Here is a 26,891-nt window from a genome sequence, read left to right as displayed (position 1 = left end):
TCTTATTAATACTCTAGTCTAAAGGGATCTTAAGTACTTAATTATTTAGAAAAATAAATATATATAGCTTTTATTAGATTAATATTACTAATATTAGAGTATTTAAATAGAGATTTATAAACTTTATAGATAATTTAAGTACTCTTTAGTATATTATTTATAATATCTTTTAAACTAAGTAGGTTATATATTAAATTCTAATATTATATAATAAGTAAAAAAGATATATAAGTATTACTAGAAGTATATAAACGCTTTATATTAGTTTTAATTTAGACTTTATAATAATATTAACTTTAATTATATAATCTATATAAATATTATAATAGTTAATAATTAATATATTCTTTATATAATTAATAAAATGATAAGGCTTAAGATAGCGAGATAGCTTTAAAAAGAATCTAGTTCGATATTTACTTAATATATATTTAATATATTTAAGGCTATCTGACTTTATAGTTTATAACTATAAAATAAACTTTAATTCTAAGGAGTTTTAGAGTTTACTTAAGTTAATAAGAATTATCCTTAAGCTTATTTTAGTAGAGGTATATTATTTTATTAATAAGGTAAAGACATATTACTATTTATTCTATTATACTTATAAAATTATTATAAAAGAATATAAAAATCTTAATATTAAAGAATACTTACAAAAAACTATTAAAGCTATAAATAATATAACTAGTTTAAATAGCTTAGTCTTTATATTACTAGTCTTTAATATATACCTTAAAATAATAGAATTAAATCTCTTTAATTTATTAGTTAAATAATAGGTAGCTACTATTAAAAAGGCTATAAAGGCTATATATAAGCTTTATATTATATATTAACTACTTAAAATAGCTCTAGAACTACTTATATTTATAATCTTTAAACTAATAATAAGGTTCTTATTTAAAGAAAGAAATCTAAGAAGTAGAAGAGACTTTATAATTTCTTAAGAATAAATAGTAAGGATTATAAGATTAATATAAGAAATAGTAATATATATATATATATATATTATTTTACTTCTATTTAATTATTTATTATAAATAACTCTAATATTAAATAATAAAAAGAAAAACTACTAGAGAATACTTAATATTAAAAATAACTAACTTAGAAGATATTTAAAATAATATTAAAACTTATTTATATTAAGATCTTATTTATAAAATAGATTTATAGATTATTAATGACTAATAATAATTATAATATTAAGATATATATAATATATAATCTTAAGGCCTTTTTAATAGAAAAAGAGATAAGAGATTAAAAGCTTTTTATTAAGCTACGATTAAAGAGTAAAATTATAACCTTAAGATTATTATTTTAAAGATCTTATTAAGTAGAATATAAAGCTCTTATTAAAAGAGGTATTTTTAATCTTATTTATAAAGATAACTTTAAAGTAAAAGACTAATATATCTTTAAGTCTAAAATAATAAATAAAGTTAAAAAAAAGTAAAGAGATAATAAGCTTATATAAGAAATCTAGGCTTATTATTTAATACTTTAATAATAAGAGTGAATAAGAGATCTTAACTTAATTATTAATAATCTAATAGATTAATTAAAGGCTTATTATATACTTAGCTATAATACTTAGCTATTTAAAATATATCTAGAATAACTTTAAATTAAAGCTAATAATATAAGATATTACTTAGGCTTATACTTAAGTAATAATAAAGCTTCTTTATAAAATATTTATATAGCTACTAAAGGAGATTATTAACGAGTTTCTATTTAATATAATATTTATAATAGTACTTCTATTATATAATATATTTAAGTCTAGAAACTACTAATTTAATATATACTATAAGTATTATATAAAGAGTCTTTAAATATAAAATATTAACTTACGACTTATACCTTTTAATAAGTACTAAAGGAACTAATAAGTTTAAAATTATAAGAATATAAATAAATAATACTTTTATTCTAAAAGATAAGATATTTCTAAAAAAAGAATAAGAAGCGATTAATTAAGTCCGCTTTATAACTAAACTAATATAAGTCTTAAACTAATTTAAATTATTAATATTTAATAAGTATATTATTAGTATAAAAGAGAGTAGCTTTTATATATCTTAGAAGAGTTAAAGTATAAGACTTAAATAAGTTAATATTACTAAGAGAGATTATAAGAAAGCTTATATAAAGTAATTAGATTATAAAGCTTACTTAGTAATAATCTATTAACTAAAAGCTATATTTAACTTATTTATAATAATATAATACTAAAACTTAACTCTTAATAATATTAAAACTATAAATCTATATCTTAAGTAATAAATAATAAACTAAAGAAGAGGCTTATAATATATTCTTATAGACTTAAGTTTTATAAATATTTATACCTTTATTAATAGATCTTTTATAAATAATAAAGACCTTAGCTTTTAAATTAGTTCTATATTAATAATTAAAACTGAATTAAAAGGGTTTTAAAAGTTCTCTTTATTTAATTGCTTAATATATATAAGTTCTACTAAGTATAAGAGAGTTACTTAAGTAGTACTTACTTTAGAATTATATACTATAGTAGTAAAAATTAATATATTAATATCTTTAGTAGCTATAGTTAATATAGTAATTAATAAGTTAAGCCTCTTAATACTTTCTATTATAGTTTATATTAATTATTTATCTCTTTATAAATATATTATTAAACTTAGTACTATAAAAAAGAAGCGTTTAATAATTAATATTATAATAATTCATTAATTATATAAGTATAAAGAACTAATAGAAATATAATAGATTAATAGAATAAGTAACTCTATTAATACTATAATAAAGGCTAATTTAAATAAAGCTCTTTAAGGGGTTATTAATACTAACTAATTAATAATAAAAGTAGAACAATAAGTTAAAAAGTTAACTAAAGTTAATTTAAACTTATAATAAAGATAATAATAATAATAATAATAATAATAATAATATTACTTTAATATCTAAAGAGGGACTAGTAAAGCTATATCTCTAGAGACTACTCGAGAGGTATATAGACGTATTAAGTAAGGGAATTATAATATATAACTAATTAACTAGAAAATAGATCCTATATTTAAAAGTATATAATAAAGATAAGTATAAGAGAGCTTAGTTTATAATAGTTAGAATAAGCTCTTTATATATATTATAAGCTAGAGCTAAGGAGTGTACGGCTAGATAGCCTATATTATAGCTTATAAGCTAAAGAAGTAGTAAGGTTACTATTATATAGTAGTATATAATATATAAAAGATATAAGAAAAAAGAAAAGTAATTATACTTAATAAAACCTTCTCTTTAGAAAAAGCTCTTTAAAAGTAATATCTACTACTAGAAAAAGTTCTCTCGGAACTATATTATACTAACTTAGTAAGCTTTTAAAGCTATATTTAAAGAAGATATCTCTTATACTAAGTAGCTTAGAGTAGTATATATACTACTTAAGTAGGTAGTATTACTAGATATAGATCTTTATATAGAAGCTAGTTAAGTTTAGAAAGAATACGGAGTTTATAAGTAATATATAAAGCTAGCGTAAGTAGCTAAAGCTTTCTTTTTTACCTAATAATAGAAGATCTAGCTTTATTTCCTTTAGCTATTAGCTAAATAGTATTTTTATTTATTAGTAAAAGACTAAGTGTTTTACTATCTTATCCTTCTTATATATATAAACTAAGTTAGTATACTTATAGTTGAACTTCTTATAGTACTAATAAAAGTCTTTATAGTAAGTTTATAAAATAAGTAATTATTATAAGATAACTCTCAGGAGAGAAAGCTCTTTAAGTTCTTTAATTTTATAAAGCAGGCCTTAGTTAGTATACTACTTATATAAAGTTTAGCTTACTCTAGCTCACTAGCTTAGCTAAGCTTCCTTAGTTCGTTTCTTTATAAGTAACTATATACTTACTATAGTAGGCTAGAAGGCTAGTCTATTATCCTATCTAAGCTTTATAGTACTAGTATTAGCTTATTAGTCTACTACCTTACTACTCTTAATACTTATATACCTTAGAGCCTATTTAATTCGATATAATAAAGTTCTATAGCGTCTTAGATATTATAGAAAGCTTATTATAAGAATATAGAAGCGTTACTCTTAGTCCTTTAAATTACTAAAATACTATTAATATATATCTAGACTTAATTATAACTAATATATACTAGTAGGTTTAGTATCTTATTCAAGCTTTTCTATACTCTAATAATCTTTATATTAAAAATATAAGAGAGGTTATTAATTAATCTATTACTTATAATAAGTTATTTACTATTTTAGTAGACTATATAGCTATATCCTATAAATTATCTCTTATCTCTATACTACTTAGAGCTATCTAAGAATACTATAATATTATTTAGTAGTAGTACTAATTATTATTTCTTAAAAGCCTCTATAGCCTTATCTTTTTTCTAACCTCTAATAAGGTTAATATAATAGTCTAAGAAGAAGTAAAAGAGCCTAAGCTTAAGCTTAAGTATATTAAGAAGAAGTGTTTTAATCTACTAAATCTTAGTCTTAGCTTACTACTATATACTAGTCCCTTTCTCTTAAGTAATTATTAAGGGCTATATATATTATACTAGCAGATATACTAAGTTAATTATCTTTAAGTAAAAAGTAAGCTTAAGCTTTATCTCTTCTAATACTAGTATTATCTCTAATAAGAGGCTTATATCTCGGATTATAGTAATAATTAATAAGGTCCGCTATACTAAGAGTATCTCTTTTACTACTATAGTAATAACTAAGTCTATTACTTTAATATAGTCACTAAGTCTAGCGCTAATAAAGAGCTTCTTACTTTACTAGTTTAGCTTAGCTAGTTTATATCTACTTTTATACTAAGCCTTTATATTATATAATATAAAAGAGAGTATATAAGTAATAGCTGCTTTTCTTAGTACTAAGGCTAAGGGGCCAATCTATTATCTTAGCTAAGCTCTTAATATATTAAGCTACTTTCTTAGCTTTAGCTACTCTCTTTATAATATATTATTTAAACCTTAGTCTTCTATTAAAGAAAACGCTTAGCTACTATAGTACTTTATTATAATCTTTACTTACTAGAACTAAGCTAATAATAAGTTCCTTATTTATAGTATAAGAAGAGTTATAAAAGCTTTTTTCCTAGGTAATATAAAGTATCTTAAGTTTCTCTAAGACGAAGAAGATCTTATTAGCTACTTCTTAGTCTAAGATATATTATATATTATTAGAGAAAAGATAAATATTTATATTTAAAGACTTAGTTACCTTATAAAAGCAGATATTATTTATATACTTAAAGTAGAGTTTTAAGTCTTAGTTAAGTAGCTTAGCTAAATATAGTATATAAAGTACTAGTAAGAGAGGTAAACCTTATAATATATTATAATATATTATATAATAGCCTATAGTTATAGTTTTAAGGTATACTTAAACTTATCTATTAGTCAAAAAGAAATCTACTATTTCTAGTATATCCTATAGCTAGCTTTAGTTAATTATTCGGATTAAGAGCTATCGTTTAAGAAGTATATTAAAGGCTTCTTATATATTATAGTAATTATAATAATCTATTATCCTCTTACTAACGCTTATTCTATATCTATTATAAATATAGTAACTAGGTCTATTATAGATTATTTAGGAAGTACTTTCTTATACTATAAGCTTAGTATACTCTTTATTAGTATAGTTTATATAATATAGTAAGCTATAGTCCTTTTAAAGCTTTTTCTAATATAAGAAAGAAGTACTATTAGCTTTTAAAAGTATACTAACTACTTATTCTTCTTATTAACTTTTAGTAATATAGCTATTTTAGCGCGCTTTTAGCTAGTAGGGAAGTAGTTATAATAGAGATAAGTATTATAGAGAGCTTAGATATATTCGCTAATTAATAACTAGTAGGCTTTTAGAAGCTTTATTATAACCTTATTAGTATTTAAAGAAGTACTAGATATACTAATAATATTCCTTTCTATTTTTTCTATTATAATATATTAACTCTAAGGTAAGTAAGTTATAAAGGTATTATTCTAGTCTATTAGTAAGTTATTCTCTAAGTTATTTTTAGTACTAAAATAATCTAGGACCTTAGTATAAAAGATCTTTACTTTCTTTATAATATTCTTAATTATGTAGCTATTAAGTAGAAGAAGTAGTAATTATAACTAAAGTTAAAGCTTATATTATCTTATTACCTTATATAGCTTATTATTACTAGAGATATTATCTAAGATCTCTTTCTAATAAGCTCTCTTACTTTAGTAGATAAGCTTTAGAAAGAACCTTATTTCTTTTATTTATAATAAGCTACTACTTATTAAAGGCCTTAAAGCTAGATATTCTAAGTATACTACTTAGTACTTAAGGGTTTACTATAATATAGCTTTCCTTTAGCTCAAGTTTAGTTTCCTTATTATCTTTATAGCTAAGTTAAAGAGTATTATAAAGTTATTTATAGTAATATTAATTTAACTCTTACTAATATAGCTAGCTAAGCTATAGAGGTTTCTTACTCTATTCTATACTAAGCTTATAAGCTATAGTACCTTCTTATCTAATACTTTATAATAAACTTAGTCTAAGGGTATATAGCTCTATCTTAGTAGAATCGTAACTTATATAATATAGTTTAATTTACTATAAAGTTCCTTTTAGACTAATATTTAAGTGTAAAGAACGTTTAAGAATATAAGGTCTAGGATATATCTAAGGATATAAATAAGCTCGCTTAGTATTCTAATAAAGTCTATTCTACTTAATATAGCTTATTTAGTAATCTCTATACCTTAGTATAATAGGACTTTAATATCTAGTTTAAATATCTGATACTAGATATTAAAATCTCTCTTAATTAGGTATTTTTTAGTAAGTTAGAGATATAATATATAATTAATTATCTTATTTATAAGCTTCTTCTTATAGATATTTAGAATAGAGAAGCTATTTATATTTACTTAAAGCATATCTCTACTACTTATAGCTTATTACTACTCTATTTTTAAGTATACTCTTTTTTAGATATATATAAGGACTTATAGCTTTTCTACCTTATATAATTCTTATTCTATCTAATCCTAAGAAGGAATAAAGATAAATATATTATACTCTAGGTATATCTTAGTCTTAGTTCTAAGAGCTATCTAAGGTTCTTAGATATATAGAATATCTATATTATTATTATATCTTATATTAAGTATTACTTTATATAAGTCTTCTTTTATTATATTTACTTAAAGGACCTAAATATCTTAAGGTTTAGGCCTTATCTTAGCTTCGTAAGCTTTAAGGGCGTAGAGATACTTTATTTATTTATTTATTAAGATAATAGTTTATTAAGGTTTATATTAGAGATAGTTATCTTTTTTTTTTACTTTAGTACTAGCTTTAGTTTTTATAACCTCTTTTAGCTAAAAGCTTAGTATAATTAGTAAGTTCTTATAAGTAGAGATTATATTCTTATATTTCCTAGCTAAGGCTAGTATATATATAATATTAGGTATTAAGCTTATAGCTTAGCTCTAAGGCTATATATTTAGAACTAGTTTTAAAGTAAGAGAGAGGTCTTAGGTATATAAATCTCTATACTTAAGATACCTATATTATTAAATAGCTCTAAGCTCCTTCTTAGTTAGTTAAACTAGCTTCCTCTTCTACTAATAAAGTATTACTAAGTAGTTTAGGTATATTATAAGATAAGAGCTATAATAGTTAGTATATTATAGTATTATTATATAGTAGCTCTAGTAAGTTTATTATATTAATCGTAACGAATACTATAATTAAAGTATCTTAGGTAGTAAGTATATTTTAAGGGTATATAAAACCTCTAATAGCTTAGATCGTGCCTAAGTATTAGCTTAGCTTTATTAATAAGCTTCGAGTTCTTACTATTATTAAATAGCTAAAAAGATCAGACTTTTTCTTAAAATAAGATAATATATATAATAGTATTTTTAATTAAGCCTACTCTATTTTTATTATACTTATACTTAACTAGTTTTTACTTAGTCTATATAAAGACCTTATTATAAATAAGGTCTATTATATTAATAATAGTATTATTAAATATACTAACTATTATTACTAGTATACTTAAGTAAGTGTAATTATACTATTTTATTAGTAGTTTAATATCTATAACACTAAAATATCTACTTATAAGCTATTAATTCTTAGCTATAAACAGTTAATCCTTAATAGTAATACTTACTAGAGAGATAGCTTAGCTATATTTGTTTCTTATATAAGTAGTATATCTACGAGTTATAATCTATAAAGTTTTATAATAGATTAATTATAATAAGTAAGTTATATAAGTAAGGCTAATATTATAAGATTATAAGGCTAGAGTTATATAATAAACTTAAGACTAGCTTAGTTTACTAGTAATTATATTTTCTTTACTTATTCTTAAGGCTCTTTAGAAACTTCTTTCTCTTATTATCTTTTCTATTTTATATTATAAATATTAATAAATATTTATTATATTATTATACTAAAAAAAATTAACTTTACTTATAAAAGTCTTAATATTTACTTTAGTTAAATTCCTTAAGTACTTTCTAAGTATAATTAAATTATATCTTTAGCTCTCTTTTTTCTACTTTATCTTTTATATCTTATTATTTCCTTAAGTAATTTTAAGTGTAATTAAATTATATTTATAACTATAGTACTACTTCTTACTTTTTACTTTTATACTTATATTTCTTTAGAAGCGATTTTAATCCCTTCTAAAAGGTAAATAAAATATAATATAATATTATTCTTATAGTTAATCTTATTACTTCTTTAATACCAAAAGAAAGAAATCCGCTTTTATAACTTATTTTAAACTCTTCTCTTACTTATATTATACTTTATAAATATAATATAAAAGCGAAGAATAATATAATCCTTTTAACCTCTTATAATAATATTATATCTTTTATTAAAAAGGATCCTTAAGACTAATAAGATTACTTTAAAAATAATACTTAGCTCTTATACTAATAGTTAAAGTCTTAAAAAGCTTTAAAGAACTTTAAAAACTAATTAAGTAATAAGATAAATAAGATAAAAACCTTTAGAAGATAATAGAAATACTTAAGAACTTAACTTTTAAGTTAAAAAAGCTAAAGTTATTAAGCTCTTAATAGTAAGTTCTTAACTTAAGAGATAATAATAACTCTAATAATAATAGATTATTTAAAAATAATTAAAATAATACTTCTTAAGTATTAATAATACTTACTTCTATTTATTAATAATATTATAAAAGACTCTTACTTAAGTAGTATATTAATAAGTTCTCTAATACCTCTAAGAACTTAAAATAATATACTTAGTTTACTTTTATAACTAATAAGCTAAATATTAATACTAACTACTACTTAAATAAGAAAGCTTAATAAATTATAAAATATATTTATACTAAGAGTAATACTTAGAATTATTTATTCTTTTACTTTCAAGTTAGTATTATAAACTCTTTTATAAATACTAAAAAAATACTTAGTTATTTTAGTAATATTTATAATAATACTTTTAAGTAATAAAATACTAAGAAAATTTTAAATAAGCTTTAAATAATAATAAGTAAATTATTTACTAAGTATTACTTAAAGTTCTTAAAGCATATTTAAGATACTTATATTCTATTTATTAAAAGCTTTATTATTTATCTTTATAACTTCTTATACTTAGCTCTTAAGAATTAAATAGTTTATAAGTTTACTTCTAATAGAAGTTTTTAAGAATTTATATCTATAGTAGATTTCTTAAATAAGAAAGTATATTAAACTTAAAAATAATATTAATAAATTATAATAACTACTTAAGCTCCTACACTTATAACTTACTTTTTAACTTTTACTTTTTAAAGAAGAAGCTTAGTTAACTTTTTACTTTTTAATAGTATCTTTATTTTTATTACTTTAACTTTAGTAATAATTACTTTAAAGGCGATTCTTTCTCTTTTTAAAGTAATTATATATTATAACTATAAAAAGATAAGTTATATTACTAAGAATTACTTAGAGCCTTATATAATAATAATTCTAAAAGTTAAAGTATTAAAATAATACTTTAGTACTAATCTCTTCTTTAATAAAAAAGTAAATAACTTAAAAAAAATACTTTTAAAGTTAAAAAACTTAGAATCTTAAGAGAAAACTTCTTTTTAAAGTAAATACTTAATCTTAAGAAGATTAATATATATTAGTTAATAAGTAGTAAAAGTTTTATTATTTCTTATGTATTATTTTATAATAATATTAGAATTATATTATTTATACTTTTTAACTTTAAAGTAAGTAGTTTTACTTTTATTAATACTTATCTTATTAAAAACCTTATAAGGAAATTTAATATAAAACTCACTTATTTACTTAATTCTATATAAATAAAAAGCTATAATAAATAAGCTAATAATATCGCCTCTTATATTATCTTACTAAATATCTTAATTAACTAATATATATAAAAGGAGATCTTATTTAATAAGATATATTCTACTAATAAGTAGTTATAAATATAAAGGATACTAATAGATACTTCTTTTACTAAGTAGTAGTTTAAATTATAAAGGATATAAAAGAACTTACTCTTATAAGTATATTCTTTATTAAGCCTTAATACCTCTTTTCTTTTCTTTTAAAAGTATTAAATAATAAAGTAAGAAGTATAAAAAGAATATTATTAAGTGGAAAAGAAATAGAACTAATAATATTAAGAAAATTAGAAACTTATTTAAGAGCTCTTTACTTTAACTTATAATAGCTAAGTATAAAACTTAATTAAATAAATAAAGAAGAAAGTATATAACTCTACTTTATATAAACCTCTTATTATAACTCTAAAAGATATAATACTACTTTACTAGTACTTTACTTAAAAAAGAAAGACTTCTCTTAAAATAGATATTACTAAAATTAATACTATAATATTTTATTATATCTTATAGCTCTTTAAATTAAAATTCTTTATAATAATATTAAATAAAATTAATAAGGCGATTAACTACGTAACTTAGAAAGCTAAGTTATAAAGTTTTATTAAACTTAAAGAATTATATAAAGATATCTTAAAAAGGCTATAGCTAAATCGCTATATAGAAATCGCTAAACCGTTATATACTAATTAAGCGAGCTTAAAATAAAGAGTATATTTATTACTACTAAAATTTATATAAATAACTATATATAATATATAATAAGTACTTATACTAACTTATTAAATTCTTAATTAGACTTTATATCTTAGGTATATACCTTAAGCTTAATAATTATATCTTATTATACTATTAAGTAGTAACTAGAGTAGTATCTTTAATACTATCTAGCTAATTTACTAATAAAATATAGACTCTCTCTTTTAGTAAAGATTAAGTTATATTAAAGTATCTCCTTAGTAGCTGGAATAGCTTTAATTTTCAGTTCTAAGAGTAATTAGTAAGTATATATATTTATCTTTAATAATATAAGTTATTCTTACCTTAGAGTATAAAATTATATAATAAGGTAAAGTTAATAGATAATACTCGCTAAGTTACTAGAATATTAGCATATAGTAGTTTAGTAATTTTCGTATAGCGATTTAGCTATAGCCCTTAAAAAAGAAGCTTTCTTATTAATATAAAGAATTTACTAGCGCTTTTTCGAAGATAACTATCGATTTTCTCTTAAATCTTATTTTAGAACTAGACTATAAGATTAAGTTTAAAAAAAGATATTAACTATAAGTATAGCTCTTTATATTAATAGAGTAAAGTAGAGCTCTAAGTAATAAAGAAATACTTAGAGAAGAATCTAAATAAAAGTTTTATTATTCTAAGCTATACTTTATCCGCTTATTCGACTTTTTTTATAAAGAAGCTTAATAAGAGCTTATATTTTTATATTAACTATTAAAAGCTAAATAAGATTACTAAAAAGGATAAGTATCTCTTGCCTCTTATTAATAAAGTATTTACTTATTTAAGTTAAGCTAAACTCTTTATTAAGATTAATATTTAGAATATATTTTATTAGATCTATATAAACTTCGCCTTTAAAAAATATACTATTTTTTATACTTAGTATAAGAGTTATAAGTATAAGGTAATACTATTTAGTCTAATAAATAGTCTAGCTATATTTTAATAGTATATGAATAATATACTCTCTAACTACCTAAATAATTTTTATATTATATACTTAAATAATATTATTATCTACTTAAATAATCCTTTAGAATATAAGAAATATATTAAGAGAGTTCTATAATACTTATAATAATATAGACTTCTTATTAATATTTAAAAAAGCGAGTTTTATATTAAGAAAATTAAGTTTCTTAACTTTTATATTATTATTAAAGGAATTAAAATTAATCTTAAAGTAATAATATATATAAATAACTAAGAACTCTTAGAGATAATCCGAAGTATTTAGTTATTCTTAAGATTTTATAACTTTTATAAGAAATTTATCTTTAATTATAATAAAGTTATTAAACTACTAGTAAAACTTATTAAAGCCTTAGTTCTATTTAAAATAATACTTACTTAGCTAACTATATTTTAAGCTTGAAAAGAAGCTATTTTATTTTATATCTACTTTAAGCATTATAATATATTATATAAAATACAAATTAAGACTAATACCTTTAATAAGATAATCTTAAGAGTATTATTATAAGAGTATAGTAATAATTAGTATTTAATTATATTTTTATCTAAGATAATAAACCTTACTAAACTTAATTATAATATCTATAATAAGGAAATACTAGTAATTATATATTCTCTTACTTATTAAAGAGTAGAGCTAGTATTATAAATAAGATATTAATAGTTCTTAGTATTCTTAGACTATAAAGTATTAGAATACTTTATAACTATTAAGAAACTAATAAGATAATAAGTCTATTAATCGAAGATTCTAGTAAACTTCTACTTTACTATTATATATTACCTTAGTAACTAGAATATAATAGCTAATACCTTATTACAAAGGGAATAAGATATTAATAAGTAGATTAAGATAAAGGACGAATTACGTACTTAGACTTTAATCTACTTAAACTAGTTAAACTTATATATCTTAAATAAACTAAAGAAACTTCTAGATATATACTACTTAGCCTTAGTTAAGTTTAAGTTAAATAATAAGATTAATCTAGTTATAAAGCTTATTTATATTAACTAAACTTACGAAGCTTTAATAGTTTAATAAAAAGAATTAAAGGAACTCGACTTATAATATACTCTCTAAGAAGATAGCTTACTCTTATTAAAAAATCGATTATAAGTCTTAAATATTAGAATATAAAGGGATTTAAGCTAGACATCACGTATATTATTAAGCTAAAGATAGCTTAATTAAGGGTACTTAACTTTTTATATACTATAGCTTCTTTTATAAATAGTTCTATATAACTTATAACTCGTAGTAATTAAACTTATAATAAAGTAGAAGAGTTTACTATAGTTAACTCTACTATTTAATATAAATAGTCTTACTTATTATTATCTAGCTTTTCTTACTTAGCCCTATAAATATACTATATAATAAGCTATACCTTTTAATAGGTTATAAGCTCTAAGTAAACGAATTAAAATAAGTGGATTAATAAAAGTAAGGTAATTAATTTAAATCTCTTAAAGTAAGAAAAAGAATTAATTTAAATAAGAAGGACTAAGAGGCTAAGTAAAAGTATTAATACTAATAAGTTAAGAAGCTAAGTAAGAAGTACTCTTATAATTAACTAAACGATTTATAGACTTTAGAGAGAGTTTTATAATAACTATATAACTTATAGACTTTAGAAGAAGCTTTATATTAATATAAGAAGTTAAATAGTATATAAAGAAAGCTACTTATAATTATAAAATTAAATATAGTTTTTATATAACTTTAAGTTAATAATATATTAAAACCCTTTATTAATTAAATATATATATATATATAACTATCTAGTTAAAAAGTATTAATTTCTATATATAAATAGATATATAAAATAAGAAGAGATAATAAGTACTTATTAACCTTAAGTAGGGAATACTATAAGAACTAGTTTTATTATATAAAAGTTAAGATTAAAAGTAAAGGTATCTTTTATACTATTAAGATAATTAGAATTAAATATATATAGATCTTAAAAGAAGAAGAGAATAAAGCTAAAGCTACTACTTTTAAAATATTATCTAACTTAGTAGTAAATAAGATTACTATTAGATTTAAGCGACTTAAAAGAATATGGAATCTTAATAAAGCTAAGAAATAAGACTAAGATAATATAAAGCTCTAGAAATTATATTAGAAAGATTTAATAAAGATAATACTATACTTATTAATAAGTATAAAACTACTTCTATTATTTAGATATAATTAAAGCTAAAGTATAATAAAACTAGCTTATTAATTATAAACTAATATATAATAAGTATTTAAAACTTCACTTTTAATAAGAATACTAGTATTAATAGATTATAAAGTAAGCTAAAGAAGTACTAGCAAAAGATTATTATAGTAAATAATATAATAAAGAATATATATCTTAATAAAATACTTTTCTTAATACTAACCTTAGTTCTTTAAAAGTAAAACTAATATATTATTATAATAGATAGTTTTTTAACTTAATAATCTCTAATAGTTAATAAGAAGAGTAAGATCTTATAAGAAAAGGAATATTATATATAAGATTTAAAACTATAAAGTATAAGTAAAGAATAGGTATATACTACTTAATAATAATATAAATAAGTATATTATTACTTTAACTATTACTATTATTAAGATAGTAGTTTATTAAATTATAGTATAATTAGAGTTACTTTAGAATACTATTATTATAGATCTAAAGATTACTTTATTATTAATTATAAGTTCTAAGCTATTAGTAAAGAATATATTAAAAACTTTTAATTAAAAAAGAAGAAGAGAAGATAAGATAAGTTAATATATAAGCTTAAATTACGAGTTAAAGATAAGACTCTTTACTCTTAATCTAATTAAAAGAATCGTTCTAAGCTTACTAAGAAAAGCTCTTTATATTATTACTTTAAATATAAAAGAAAGAGTTATATAATAATATATAATTTAGATAATATATCTAATAAGTCTAATTATACTAGTAGAAATACCTCTTTTAATAAGAAAGATAATACTATTAAAAAAGTTATACTATCTAAAGAGTTAATATATAAAAGTACTCTTAAAGACTAAGTAGTTAATAAAAGTATAAGTTTATTTATAACTAATTAACTCTACTTATTTAGAGAACTTAGACTAATATCTAAAGTCTATATTTAAGTTAAGAGAGAGATATTATACTTATATATATATAAAGTTATATTAGTTAAAGTAATAAATAGAACTTCTTATTTTCTAGATAATATACTTTATATTCTTAAACTAAATATAAATTTAGTCTTAATAAAGAAACTATATAAAGGTAGCTATTATAAAACCTTTAATAATAAAAATATTTAGATTATTAAAAGAAATAAAAGAGTTCTAAAAGTAAAGTAATCTTATAATCTTTATATTATAAAGTATATCTCTAAGGTATTTAATAGTAAAGTAAATAGAACTATTAAAAAGGTTAATTGTAATTAACTTAAAACCTTAAGAGCTCTATTAACTATTAAACTAATAAAAGATAACTTAATAAATAATAATATAATAACTAAAAAAGACTTTAAGTAATACCTTAAGTATTATTAATAATTTATATACTTTAAACTTAAAAAGATTTTAGAACTTATATAATATAACTATATTAAAAAAGATAATTAAGATTTTTAAAAATCTAAATATCTATAATATATATATTATTATAAAGATAAAGAACTAGATTTTAAAAGTACTAAGTATATAGTTTATTAAAATCTTTAACTTAGTATAATTTAATATTATTAGACTATTTCTAATATTAATTAAAAGTAACTATTACTTCTTACTAATTAGTAATATCTATTCTTATTAAGACTAATTAATTCTATTAAAAACTAAAGGAGATACTTATTAAGCTTTTTATAATTAGAAAGTTAATATTAAACCATAATTTAAAAAAATAGTTAAATATATAAGATTAAATAATATACTTAAATTACTTAAGGCTATTAATAATTAAAGAACTAAAGATAAAATACTAATATAATTAATAACTATTATATCCTTATATTAAAATAGACTTACTAAATAATTAATTGAACTATAGAATTTAATATATATATAATACTTAAAAAGGCTTATTTACTATTAAAATTCTAAGATAAAACTATTAAAGCTAACTTATATATAAGAAACTGAATTATAACTAGACTTATAATTAATAATATAAAGACTTACTTAATAAAAGCTTTTATAAGAGAAATACTATTAATTAATTATATATATAAATAAAGAAATAAATATCTTTACTATATAAATAAGTAGTATAATAAGCTTATTAATCTTAATAGGATTAAAGTCTTAATAAACTATTTAAAGAATATAATAAAGCACTTCTAAGTATATTTCTTAAAATATAAATTAATAATTTTATTAAGTTAAGTAATTATTAAAGAAAGTAGCTCTAAAGAAATAATTAACTTAAGGATTTAAAACTCTCTAATAAGATTATAAGAAACTTAGAATATTACTTTAAGTAAAAAAGCTTATAATAAACTAAAAGTACTAGAGAAAACTAATCTAACAATTAAAGATTAATCTTATAGTTATTATTCCTTTATTTATATTATTACTTAATATATTAGCTTTTATAGAAGCTAATATACTAGATAATAATCTTAAACTAAGACTAAAAGTAGCTTTAGACTAACTACTAGTAACTAAAGTGACTCTAAAAGTTAACTTAGAAGTTAATAAGAATATAAACTTAACTTCTGATTCTGAATTATAAGCTAAAATAATTATACTAGATCTTCTAAATAAAATACTAAGAGAATAATAAACTAATAATAGACTTAAGTTAATTATAATTAACTTAGAGAAGAAAGAAGTACTATATATTACTTTACGCGATTATTATAAAAGAGAATTAAATTAAACTTAAAAAATAAAAGAAGTATAAAAAGAATTAGAGTAATAATTATATAAATTCTAATAAAAGGAAATATATTAAATAATAACTTATATACACTTTATAATAAAGTAGCTTTATTTATAAAGGAGATTACTAGTATTATAATTCCTTAGATATATAAGTAAGTTATTAGTAGTAAGTATATAAAATAATTATATACTATAATATCTAAGAAGATATTATCTTTATATATAAATAGTACTTTTTAAGAAATAATTCTACTAGAAAGTATAAGCTTTATCTCTTATAAATAAGTATATATAATTAAAATAATAATAAATAGTAAGATTAAGTAGTTTAAAGCTTAACTATTAATTAAGGGGTTTAATTAAGTATATAAATAATATTATAATAAGACTTTTATCTTAACTATTTAAATAAATATACTTTAATTATTCTTAATACTTATAATAAAAGAAAATCTTAAATACTAATAATATAATATTAAGAACGCTTTTATTAAGTTAGGACTAAAAGAAAAACCTTCTTAAAGATCTTAGATAATATTTTAACTAAGAACAATTATATATAATAAGCTTTAAAAAGCTTATATAAACTAAAGTAAGTAATAAAAAACTAAAAATATTTAATAAAAGATAAACTTATTAAATAGGGATTTTAATAGAATAGAATATATTAGACCCTTATATATTTATATATAAAGATAAAATAATTAAGCTTCTTATATATATTAATAATATAGTTATAATAATTAAAATTAAAGAGAAGCTAGATTAGTTCTATAAGAAGCTATTATTAAGGTTTAATACTAAGAACCTAAGAGAGATTAGTAAGATTCTTAAAGTTAAAGTTACTTATAATAAAAAGTATAAGACTATTAAACTTAACTAAGAATAATATCTTATTAGTATACTTAATAAACTTAGAATTACTTAAGAAACCTTTAAACTAAAGAGAACTCTTATTACTAAATATATTTAAATACCTTTATCCTACTAATAATAATAAATAAATTAATATTACTAAAAACTAGTATATTATTAAAAGCTTAATATATATAATAATCTTTATATAACTTAATATTACTTTTATTTTTAGAAAACTTAGCTAATATATAAGTGTTGGTATCGTACCGGTAAATAAATAACAAGTGTATATCGATATACGTTAAAATCCAAGGTTCAGTTTAAAGGTATTTAAAAGTATATATTATAAAGAGTATCTACAGGTCAGAATATATATTACCTTCTAAATAACCCCCGGTTCGTATCCGAAAGGGATCTATCCCCTAACCGGGATTACCTGCACCCTCTGATTTCCCCCTATATCTCCATAGTAAAGGTCTGCGGACTAACAATAAGTAACCTAATTAAGTATTATAAATACACCTTAAAATTACTACTTAAATACTTAAAGTTAACTATTAAAATATAGATCTAATATAAACTAAAGAGAGAGTATAATATTATTATATTCTACTCTAATGTAAATTAAGTAAATAATAAAGTTAGTAAGAAAAGTGCTTTACGAAATATAATTATATTCTATAATAGTCTTATTTCTTAATTAAATAAGAAGTAATAATTAGTTATTACTTTAAGTTATAAATCTAAGTATATAGTACTTATAAATTATATTAAATATAATTAATAGTTTACTTAAGTCTTTTATAACTTAGGTTATATTAAGTTTATTAAAAAAAACTTAGAACTAATATAAATACTTAAGGATAACTAAGAAGCTATTATATTAATAAAAAATACATATTTAAATAAATAGTCTAAGTATATTAATAGTATATATTATTATATTTATAATTTCGTAAAATAAGAATAGCTAAAGGTTAATTATATCCTTATAGTTAAAATAGTTATTAATAATATAATAAAATTATTAAAATAAGTTATATTTCAATAGTTTAAAGTTAAATAGAATTAATTAAGAAGATTATTAGAGTTAAACGCGCTAAGAAGAACTTATAATTTAAGATTAAGTATTAAAGAGGACTTATAGTAAAATATAATCGACTTTAAAGAAAAGTATTAAAATATAAAGAGATTTTTCGATTTATCGGGTAGAATTAATATAGAAGAACTAGCTGAATAAAGGTTTTCTAAGTATATTATATTCTGTATATTATTCTAAGAGGTAAAAGGGAGGTTCTCCTTATATATATAAGATATAGTCCGTGCATGATCACGTGACTCAGAACGTGATAGCTATTATACTAATAGGATCTAAGTTAAATATTATATATATTATTAAGCTAAAGATAACTTAATTAAAAGTATTTAACTCTTTATATATTATAGCTTCTTTTATAAATAGTTCTATATAGCTTATAACGTATAGAAACTAAACTTATAATAAAATAGAAGAGTTAATTATAATTAATTCTACTATTTAATATAAATAGTCTTACTTATTATTATCTAGCTTTTCTTACTTAGCCCTATAAATATACTATATAATAAGCTATACCTTTTAATATATCTTTATATTAGTTAAAATATAAGTATAAACTAAAGATAAGTTAGGATTAAGATAAACTATAACTAGAAATAAAATAGATTATTATTAAAAAGCTAAACGTTATAGATACTTAATTATTTACTTATTAATATAAGTAAGTCTAAAAGAAAACTTAAGAGTTCTTTTATAATTAGTAAGAAAAGAAGTAATAAGATATAAATAAGTTATATTAAAAAGTTAACTAAAAGATAAGTAATTCTATTTAAGTTATTATAAGAAATTAAAAGATATATTAACTAAAGAAGAAACTAAATAATTAATAAGTAAGCTTATTTAAAGTTTTTAAAAGAGAAAGTTACCTATTCTACTTAAACCTTTTTACTTTAATTAAAGTCTATCTTATCTTTTTAGTAAATAAACCCTAATAATATAATAATAACTTACTTTTTAAATAAGTACTTTAAAAGTAAAAACTTATTTAAGTAAATATAAAATAAGAGTAAGAAGTCTAAGATATCTTAAGAGTATATTTTAAGTAAAATAAAATATTATAATACTAGGCTAAGTAAAAAAGACTTAACTTTAACTTTAAGTTTTACTTTACTAAAGATTCTATAACTTATTTATATAAGCTTTAAAACTTCTATTAAGCTTACTCTAAGGAATTAGCTTTACTTAAGTTACTTGCCTTATAGTTAATTATATAAAAAGCAGATAGTAATAATATATATAATAGACTTATAAATAATACTATAATATCTTAGGTAAATTATAAGAAAAAATTTAATAGCTTAGAGATAAGCTCTTTTTAAAAGGGGAGGTAATATAATAGACTAATTATAATAGACTAGTTACGTAAGTAAAGCTGATATTATAAAGCTATAAGGCTAAAGTTATATAATAAACCTAGGATTAACTTAGTTTACTAGTAATTATATCTCTTTTACTTATTTTTAAAGCTTTTTAAAAAGCTCTTCTTCTTATTATCTTTTTTACTTTATATTATAGCTACTAATAAATCCTTATTATACTATTATATTTAACTTACTAATATTTAATAAGTATACTATTAATATAAAAGAGAATAGCTTTTATATATCTTAAAAGAGTTAAAGTATAAAGCTTAAACAAATTAATATTACTAAAAGATATTATAAAAAGGCTTATATAAAGTAATAAGCTTATAAGGTGTCAGGGGCTCCTGCCATTTCGGGCAGGCTACAGCCCTTAAAGGCTACACGCCTCTCGAGCTCTACAGCTCTCCCTAAGTTTCAGTTAATACGATATTACCTCTTTGCTCCCTGCGTTCCAGGTACCCTGTGACATAAGGCTTACTTATAATAATTTATCACTAACTAAAAGTTATATTTAACTTATTAATAGTAGTATAATACTAAAACCTAACTTTTAATAATATTAAAGCCTTAAATTTATATCTTAAGTAATAAATAAAGAACTTAAAGACACGTTTATAACTATAATATAAAGTAGAAATAATTATAATAATATTATAAATATTTATTAGTAGTTATAATATAAAGTAGAAAAAATAGTAAAAGGAAGAAGTTCTTAAGAAGCCTTAAGAATAAGTAAGGAAGATATAGCTACTAGTGAACTAAGCTAGTCCTAGATTTATTATATAACTCTAGCCTTACAGCCTTATAATATCAGCTTTACTTACGTAACTCGCCTATCGTAATTAGTTTATTATAATAATAATAAAAGAAAAAGGTTCTTAAAAAGCTTTAAGTATAAGTAAAAGAGATATAGCTATTAGTAAACTAAGCTAGTTTTAAGTTTACTATATAATTCTCTATTTAAATATCTTTAATACTAAGTCTTATAGCCTTATAACATTAGCCTTATTTATATAACTAGTTTATTATAATTTGCTAGTATAATACTAATAAATAATAAATATATAAGCTAATAATTATACTTATAATTTTTTATTTAAATATATATCTTCTTTTTAATATTACAATTACTAATAAATCTATCCTATACTATTATATTATACTATTATATTATACTATTATACTTTAATAGCTTTATAAATAATCTAAAAATCATAATTATATAGTAGAAATAAAAGAGAGTTTAATTTAAATCACTAATATATCAGACTTTACTACTATATTATGTTTTATAATAAGACTTATTATACTCCAGAGATATCTTTAATAAGCCTAGGCTCCTATGTAATAGAACTACACGATCACTCCCACGTTACCTTCAAGTATTACTATCGATCCGGATCTTTTGCAGCTGCGTTACGAATCGTCCAAAGGTAAAAGATAGAGAGGGGTTGCCAAATCCTATTTCTACGCGAAGAGCAGCGCATGTGAGTAGCTGCGTAAGAAATCAATCGGCCTGAGTTACAGGGAACTGCTCCTCTATCTCCAATCCCGTTGGCTTAGTTGGATTTCCATTCGAGCGAAATTCGTGCTGTATGCATGTGCAAGTAAATTTATATGAAGAAAAACTACGTTCTATGAACTTTCTAATCTTACATAGACACTCAGTGAGTCAGCTGCAGGGATTTTCCTATGCCAAAGGAGGGGTCCTTTTGTGCTTGATAGCTGTCGCCTTTTTCACTCAAAGCAAGGCTCCTGTTACCTCTTTACATAGGTAGCTAGGCGGCATTCCAGCAGCAATCATATGGCTTGATGTATTTCGGGACGGGGTTGGAGTTGATTTCCCCCTACTGGGTAATGATATGCTCTCCATTAAACCTATCTCTATCAAGCCTTTGCTTTCGGCCCAAAACTTGGTGTCCCACCAAGCGAACCAAAAATATCGCCAATATAATTATCAGCTTTCACACCTATCTTAAAAAAGGTCCAGTTTCCTAGAATACCTTCAATCACCTGAATCCCTGAAAGATACAAATTCCTGCACGCTGGTTGAAAGCCACCGTGATCGATAATAAACGGTAATGATGCGACGAAGCTAGAACTATGACTCCGGTCAAAATTCGACCCTGCCCTCATCAGAACAATACGGGAAAAATCGACCCGCTTCTGAAGTGCAGCTCTAAGCAGAGCAGCCAATACTGCCGTATCTTCCATCGCCGTCATGTAGTACTGAGCCTGGCCAGCCGTGTATAGGCCAACAAGATCCTCAAAACCCTCAGCAAGATGCCTCCCATGGAAGAACATGTTACTAGCTGTGACATCGCCTTCACTAATACTTGGCTGCATGGTCGCAGCAGCAAACATATCACCTGCCGATCCGGCATACAAAGCTCGATTATCAATCGCTGCTTCGGAGTCAACCAGATCCACATCTCTTGCGAATTTCATAGCAAGCTTCCTCAAATTGTCGTTGAGCTCAAAAACCTCTGAACCAGTGAAATTGCGCGGGAATGAGCCGTGCGAAGGCGCTCCGATTGGCAGATAACCAGTTTTCCACGATGGTGACGTTTCTCTAGTATCAAATTCCAGCTGTATATCTACTTGCACAGCGAATCTTGCAAGTGCCACTGAGCCGATAGTGGATACTTTGGGATTTACACCAGCAATGCCAGAGAGAATGAAGTAGGTCTTAGTAAGGTCGAACAGAGGTGATGTAGTGAGTGCTGAGATGGACAGTGCTGCGTTGACCACTTCGACTTCATCAGCCGAATGTCGCTCTAAAACGAGGATACAGTACATGCTATTCCCGTGGTCAAAAGACAGATGCCTTTCTCGGAGTCATAATGTACAACATCATAATCGTGAGATAAGCCAGGAACATGGATCACCTGGTTGAACCTGACAAGGCTATCATCCGCAAGCCAACTCGCGGCTTCCTGGCTGAACTGGGAGGGTATAAGTATGATATGGTTGTAGTAATTCCTCTGCGAGAAAGACTCACCATAGTAATAATAAAAACTTTAGGAGCAACTTGGTCACTGGTCAAACTATGCAGTTGCCAGGGAAGTCCAGAGAAACTGCCCGCAGCATCCATTATCCTCCGGAGATAGATGTGAACTCGAGGCTCACTACCTGGGTTCGATGGTCTAATCTGGTCTTTGGCCCTGTTTTCCAATTCAAGGTTAAAAATGAAGCTGAAGTTAGGAAGTAGAGGAGTTGCGAAGTGGGGGAGGGGTAGAAGTAGTCGGGCATCCCGCCCCATACCCACCTTAGGTATCAAGGGAGCACGGTGCAGGTACCGCTAAGCCCAAAAGGGTATAGCAAAGCTTCGCTGAGGCTTAAGTGATTTTTCAGGCCGTCGTTCCCTGGATCGCATACCTTTTCTGGCTTTCTAGGGCTCGCTACAGCGAGGGTTACAGGGTTTTCGGGGGAATGTTCCTGGTGGCAGCTTGGGGAATAGCGGTTACCTTAGCTATCATTCCCTAATACTCCCCAAGGCTTGGCTGACCAGAAGAAACCTGGTGAATCTCTCAACTGTCGAGTCGAACATTTCGTAAATATAATCCCAAAAAAAGAGAGTATGTTACTGCTACACTTGAGTCTGGGGCTGGTATCTTGCCTTAATCAGTCCAAGTGAACCTCCAATAGGTCCGGCCTTCAGCTTGGAGCACGTGAGCGCGTGAACTTATGCTTGGAACGATTCTAGAACTGTGTGTGTTCACAGGAGTAATATGCGATAGGTTCTTCAAGGCGTTACTATGTACATGAAACTAAACATTTTCGCAGAAAACACACTCATTTAACCATGTCCAACTGGTATCATAACTCCCCAACCGTAACAACATCAACACTCTAATTCTTCTCTCTAATCTCATATTGTCCGACATCCTTCTTGGTGCTTGAGTCGTCGGCCCCTTCAACCTCAACAATCTCCGTGTGCTCCCCAGCAAACTGATCGACCTTGGTAGAAGCAAACTTGCGAGCAGAGACCTTGTGTTCGAAGAGGACATCGAGCTCACCATATGTGCGGCCCTTTGGCTCGGGTAGGCGGAAATAGGACCAAGTCCAGAGGAGACCGCAGCATCCGGCCCAGAATAAGCCAGACTTAGGACCCCAATTCCACGCATTGACACCAAGCATAGCGGGCACGAGAGCGCTGTTGATGATACCACCGATGTTGTAGAAGTTTCGGGCCAAGACGACAGTCTTGATCTTGAGACGAGTCGATGGGATCTCAGCAACCAAGCAGTAGCAAACTGGACCGACGGTAAGATCGTACACGAAGGTATAGACCATGAGGAGAGATCCAACACCCCAGGAGGCGCCAGTGTTATGATCTCCAGCAAACCCAAGACCACCAATAATAATCAAGATGACGAACATAACACCAAGACCCCAAAGGTAGATTGTACGTCGCCCAGCGTGTTGCATCAGAAACCAAGACAAGATCGTACCAACAGCTCCCATTCCAGATTGTCCGATGTTGAGCGAAAAGGCGTGGGAGTCATCAAGACCGGCGCGTTGGTAGACCTGAACAGCGAAACCGATCAGTGCAGCACCACAGAACGCTTGAGCGAGCCATGCGACAGAGGCAATTTCAGTACGGCGGAGGTCAGTGCCGCGGAAACAATCCCAATAGTTGGTACCAGCTGAAATTGCAATTTCCAATTCGTTGGTGGACTTCATCATCATGACTTGGTCGTGGACGTTGAAGTCAACACCGCTGCCCTTGGAAGTAAGTCGAAGGAGAGATTTCTTGGCATCCTCGAGGCGGCCCTTTCTGACCAACCACCTGACAATGAATCAGTAGACCGTCTAGAGCAGAAGTTAAGGTGAACGTACCATGGAGATTCGGGAGCGAATATGACACCAATGATGATCAAAGGTGGCCATACCCATTGAATGGCAAAGGGGATCTTATAAGCCCATTGATCATCGCGAGTAAGGAAACCCTTGAGGATGCCAGCAGCGAGCAACTGACCAATGACCCAGCACAAGTTGACATAGGTGGTGAGATAAGCACGGATCTTGACAGGAGCTACTTCAGAGGCGTAGGTAGTCGTAAGGGTTTGAAACACGCCCCAAGGCACGCCCTGGAGGACCGCGCCGGCGAGGAAGGTTTCGATGTTTTGGGAGAAGAAAGGGATGAAGATCATGGCCGTCATGAGGATGAGAGAACCGAACATGGTCTTTTTGTATCCGATCTTGTCGGAGATCCAACCATTGAGGTACAGACCAATGATCTGGCCTACCTGTCCTGCAGCGCCGACAGAAGTCTGCCACCGGGAGCTGACGACTCGGTCGCCTGGGAGGGCATTGTCACTGGTATCGATTTGGTCGCCAAATCGGTTTCGGAAACTGAGGGATGTCTATTAGCGAACGCCTGCCAACACGTGATTGAGCAGAGAAGTACATACGGCTTGAAACCCCAGAAAGAACCGAGAAGGGCAGTGTCGTATCCCTCCATGATAATTGCAGTGGAGAAGATGAGGGAGAAAGCAACGGCCTTTGGGTACAGGCGGAGACACTCCCTAACGGTCATGTTGTGCTCCCGATCGGTAGCACTCCGAGCATTATTGTTTTGCTCCTATAATCCCTTGTCAGTTGAAGTCCAGTATAGTGGTGGTGGTCAGGGATGAAAACATACTGCAAGGTCGGGATTGATGACGCTCATCTTACGGACGTTGGTGTCGTAAACACGGAGGATATCATCGTTCCGCGACTCGACGGGAACAATGGAGGACTTGCGTTCGCCTGCCATTGCGGTGATGTGAGGGGAAGGTGTCGTGTTGTTGAGGAGGGTGGTTGTACCAGATGCGGATTGTTGAAGAGAAGCAAGCTTCAATCCCAAGAAGATATTGATGCGAGGTGCTGATGATGGTAGAATAAAAGGGTGTGCAAGGGAAACATGGCCAGACTTATATACAGGGGCAGGGAGACATGGCAAGGACGACGACGGCGACAGTGAGGTCAAGATTTGGATATGGATGCAGTAGTGGTGGTGTGCAACTTGGCGAGAGAAGAATCCATGGTGCTGGTGCTGGTGCTGGTGCTGGTGCTGGTGCGTGCCGGGTGGTGGTGTCGGGACTAACGAGAGCTGGCTGGGCTGGGCTGGGCTACCCGGCTAGCTAACGAAGGTAAGGAAGGTCGGCTGGGGACACCAACCCTCCCCATCGGCCCGCGTGCTGTCTGGAATCTAGCGAGAGAAAAGACGCCAGAAACAGCAGCAGCACCAGAAACACCAGAAACACCAGAAACACCCCTGAGATGCATGCTACTGTAAGGTATGCTGCACCCATGACCCATGCATGCCGTGGGCCCGTGAGCATTATTGGACACTGGACATTGGACATTACCTTATTCATTATTGGGCACTTTACTTTATAGTCTTTAGCGGGGACGGCCGCTGCTGCCACTGCATTTGAGAACCCCAGAATCCGTCGCGTTCAGTGTTTCCGGTGGTCTAGCTCAAGGTCGGCCGGCAGTAGTAGTCTGCCTGGCTCGCCTGGTTAGTCTGTTCTGTGTGTTCCCCAGACCCGGAACCAGAGCCAGAGCCA

The 26,891-nt window shown here is 25.2% G+C and overlaps 2 protein-coding genes across 2 annotated transcripts; both read right to left on the bottom strand.

The window, feature by feature from the left end:
* Nucleotides 1-22,221: 22,221 nt before the first annotated feature.
* ONS95_012242 (uncharacterized protein) lies at nucleotides 22,222-23,428 on the bottom strand (the record flags this gene model as incomplete). Its single annotated transcript, XM_058505866.1, has 3 exons — nucleotides 22,222-23,084; nucleotides 23,132-23,279; nucleotides 23,336-23,428. The coding sequence occupies 3 exons, from the start codon at nucleotides 23,426-23,428 to the stop codon at nucleotides 22,222-22,224; spliced, it is 1,104 nt and encodes a 367-aa protein (XP_058358389.1).
* A 758-nt stretch (nucleotides 23,429-24,186) lies between these two features.
* Nucleotides 24,187-26,095, bottom strand: ONS95_012241 (uncharacterized protein; the record flags this gene model as incomplete). The annotated part of the gene is made up of 4 exons (XM_058505865.1): nucleotides 24,187-25,126; nucleotides 25,177-25,692; nucleotides 25,752-25,921; nucleotides 25,982-26,095. The coding sequence occupies 4 exons, from the start codon at nucleotides 26,093-26,095 to the stop codon at nucleotides 24,187-24,189; spliced, it is 1,740 nt and encodes a 579-aa protein (XP_058358388.1).
* Between the last annotated feature and the right edge of the window lie 796 nt (nucleotides 26,096-26,891).

This window comes from Cadophora gregata, assembly GCF_030347475.1.
Source record: "Cadophora gregata isolate MNR1 chromosome Unknown scaffold_6, whole genome shotgun sequence".
NCBI classification, from domain to species: Eukaryota; Fungi; Ascomycota; class Leotiomycetes; order Helotiales; family Ploettnerulaceae; genus Cadophora; species Cadophora gregata.
Note: the sequence above shows the minus strand (reverse complement) of the source record. Positions and strands in the feature narration are given on the sequence as shown.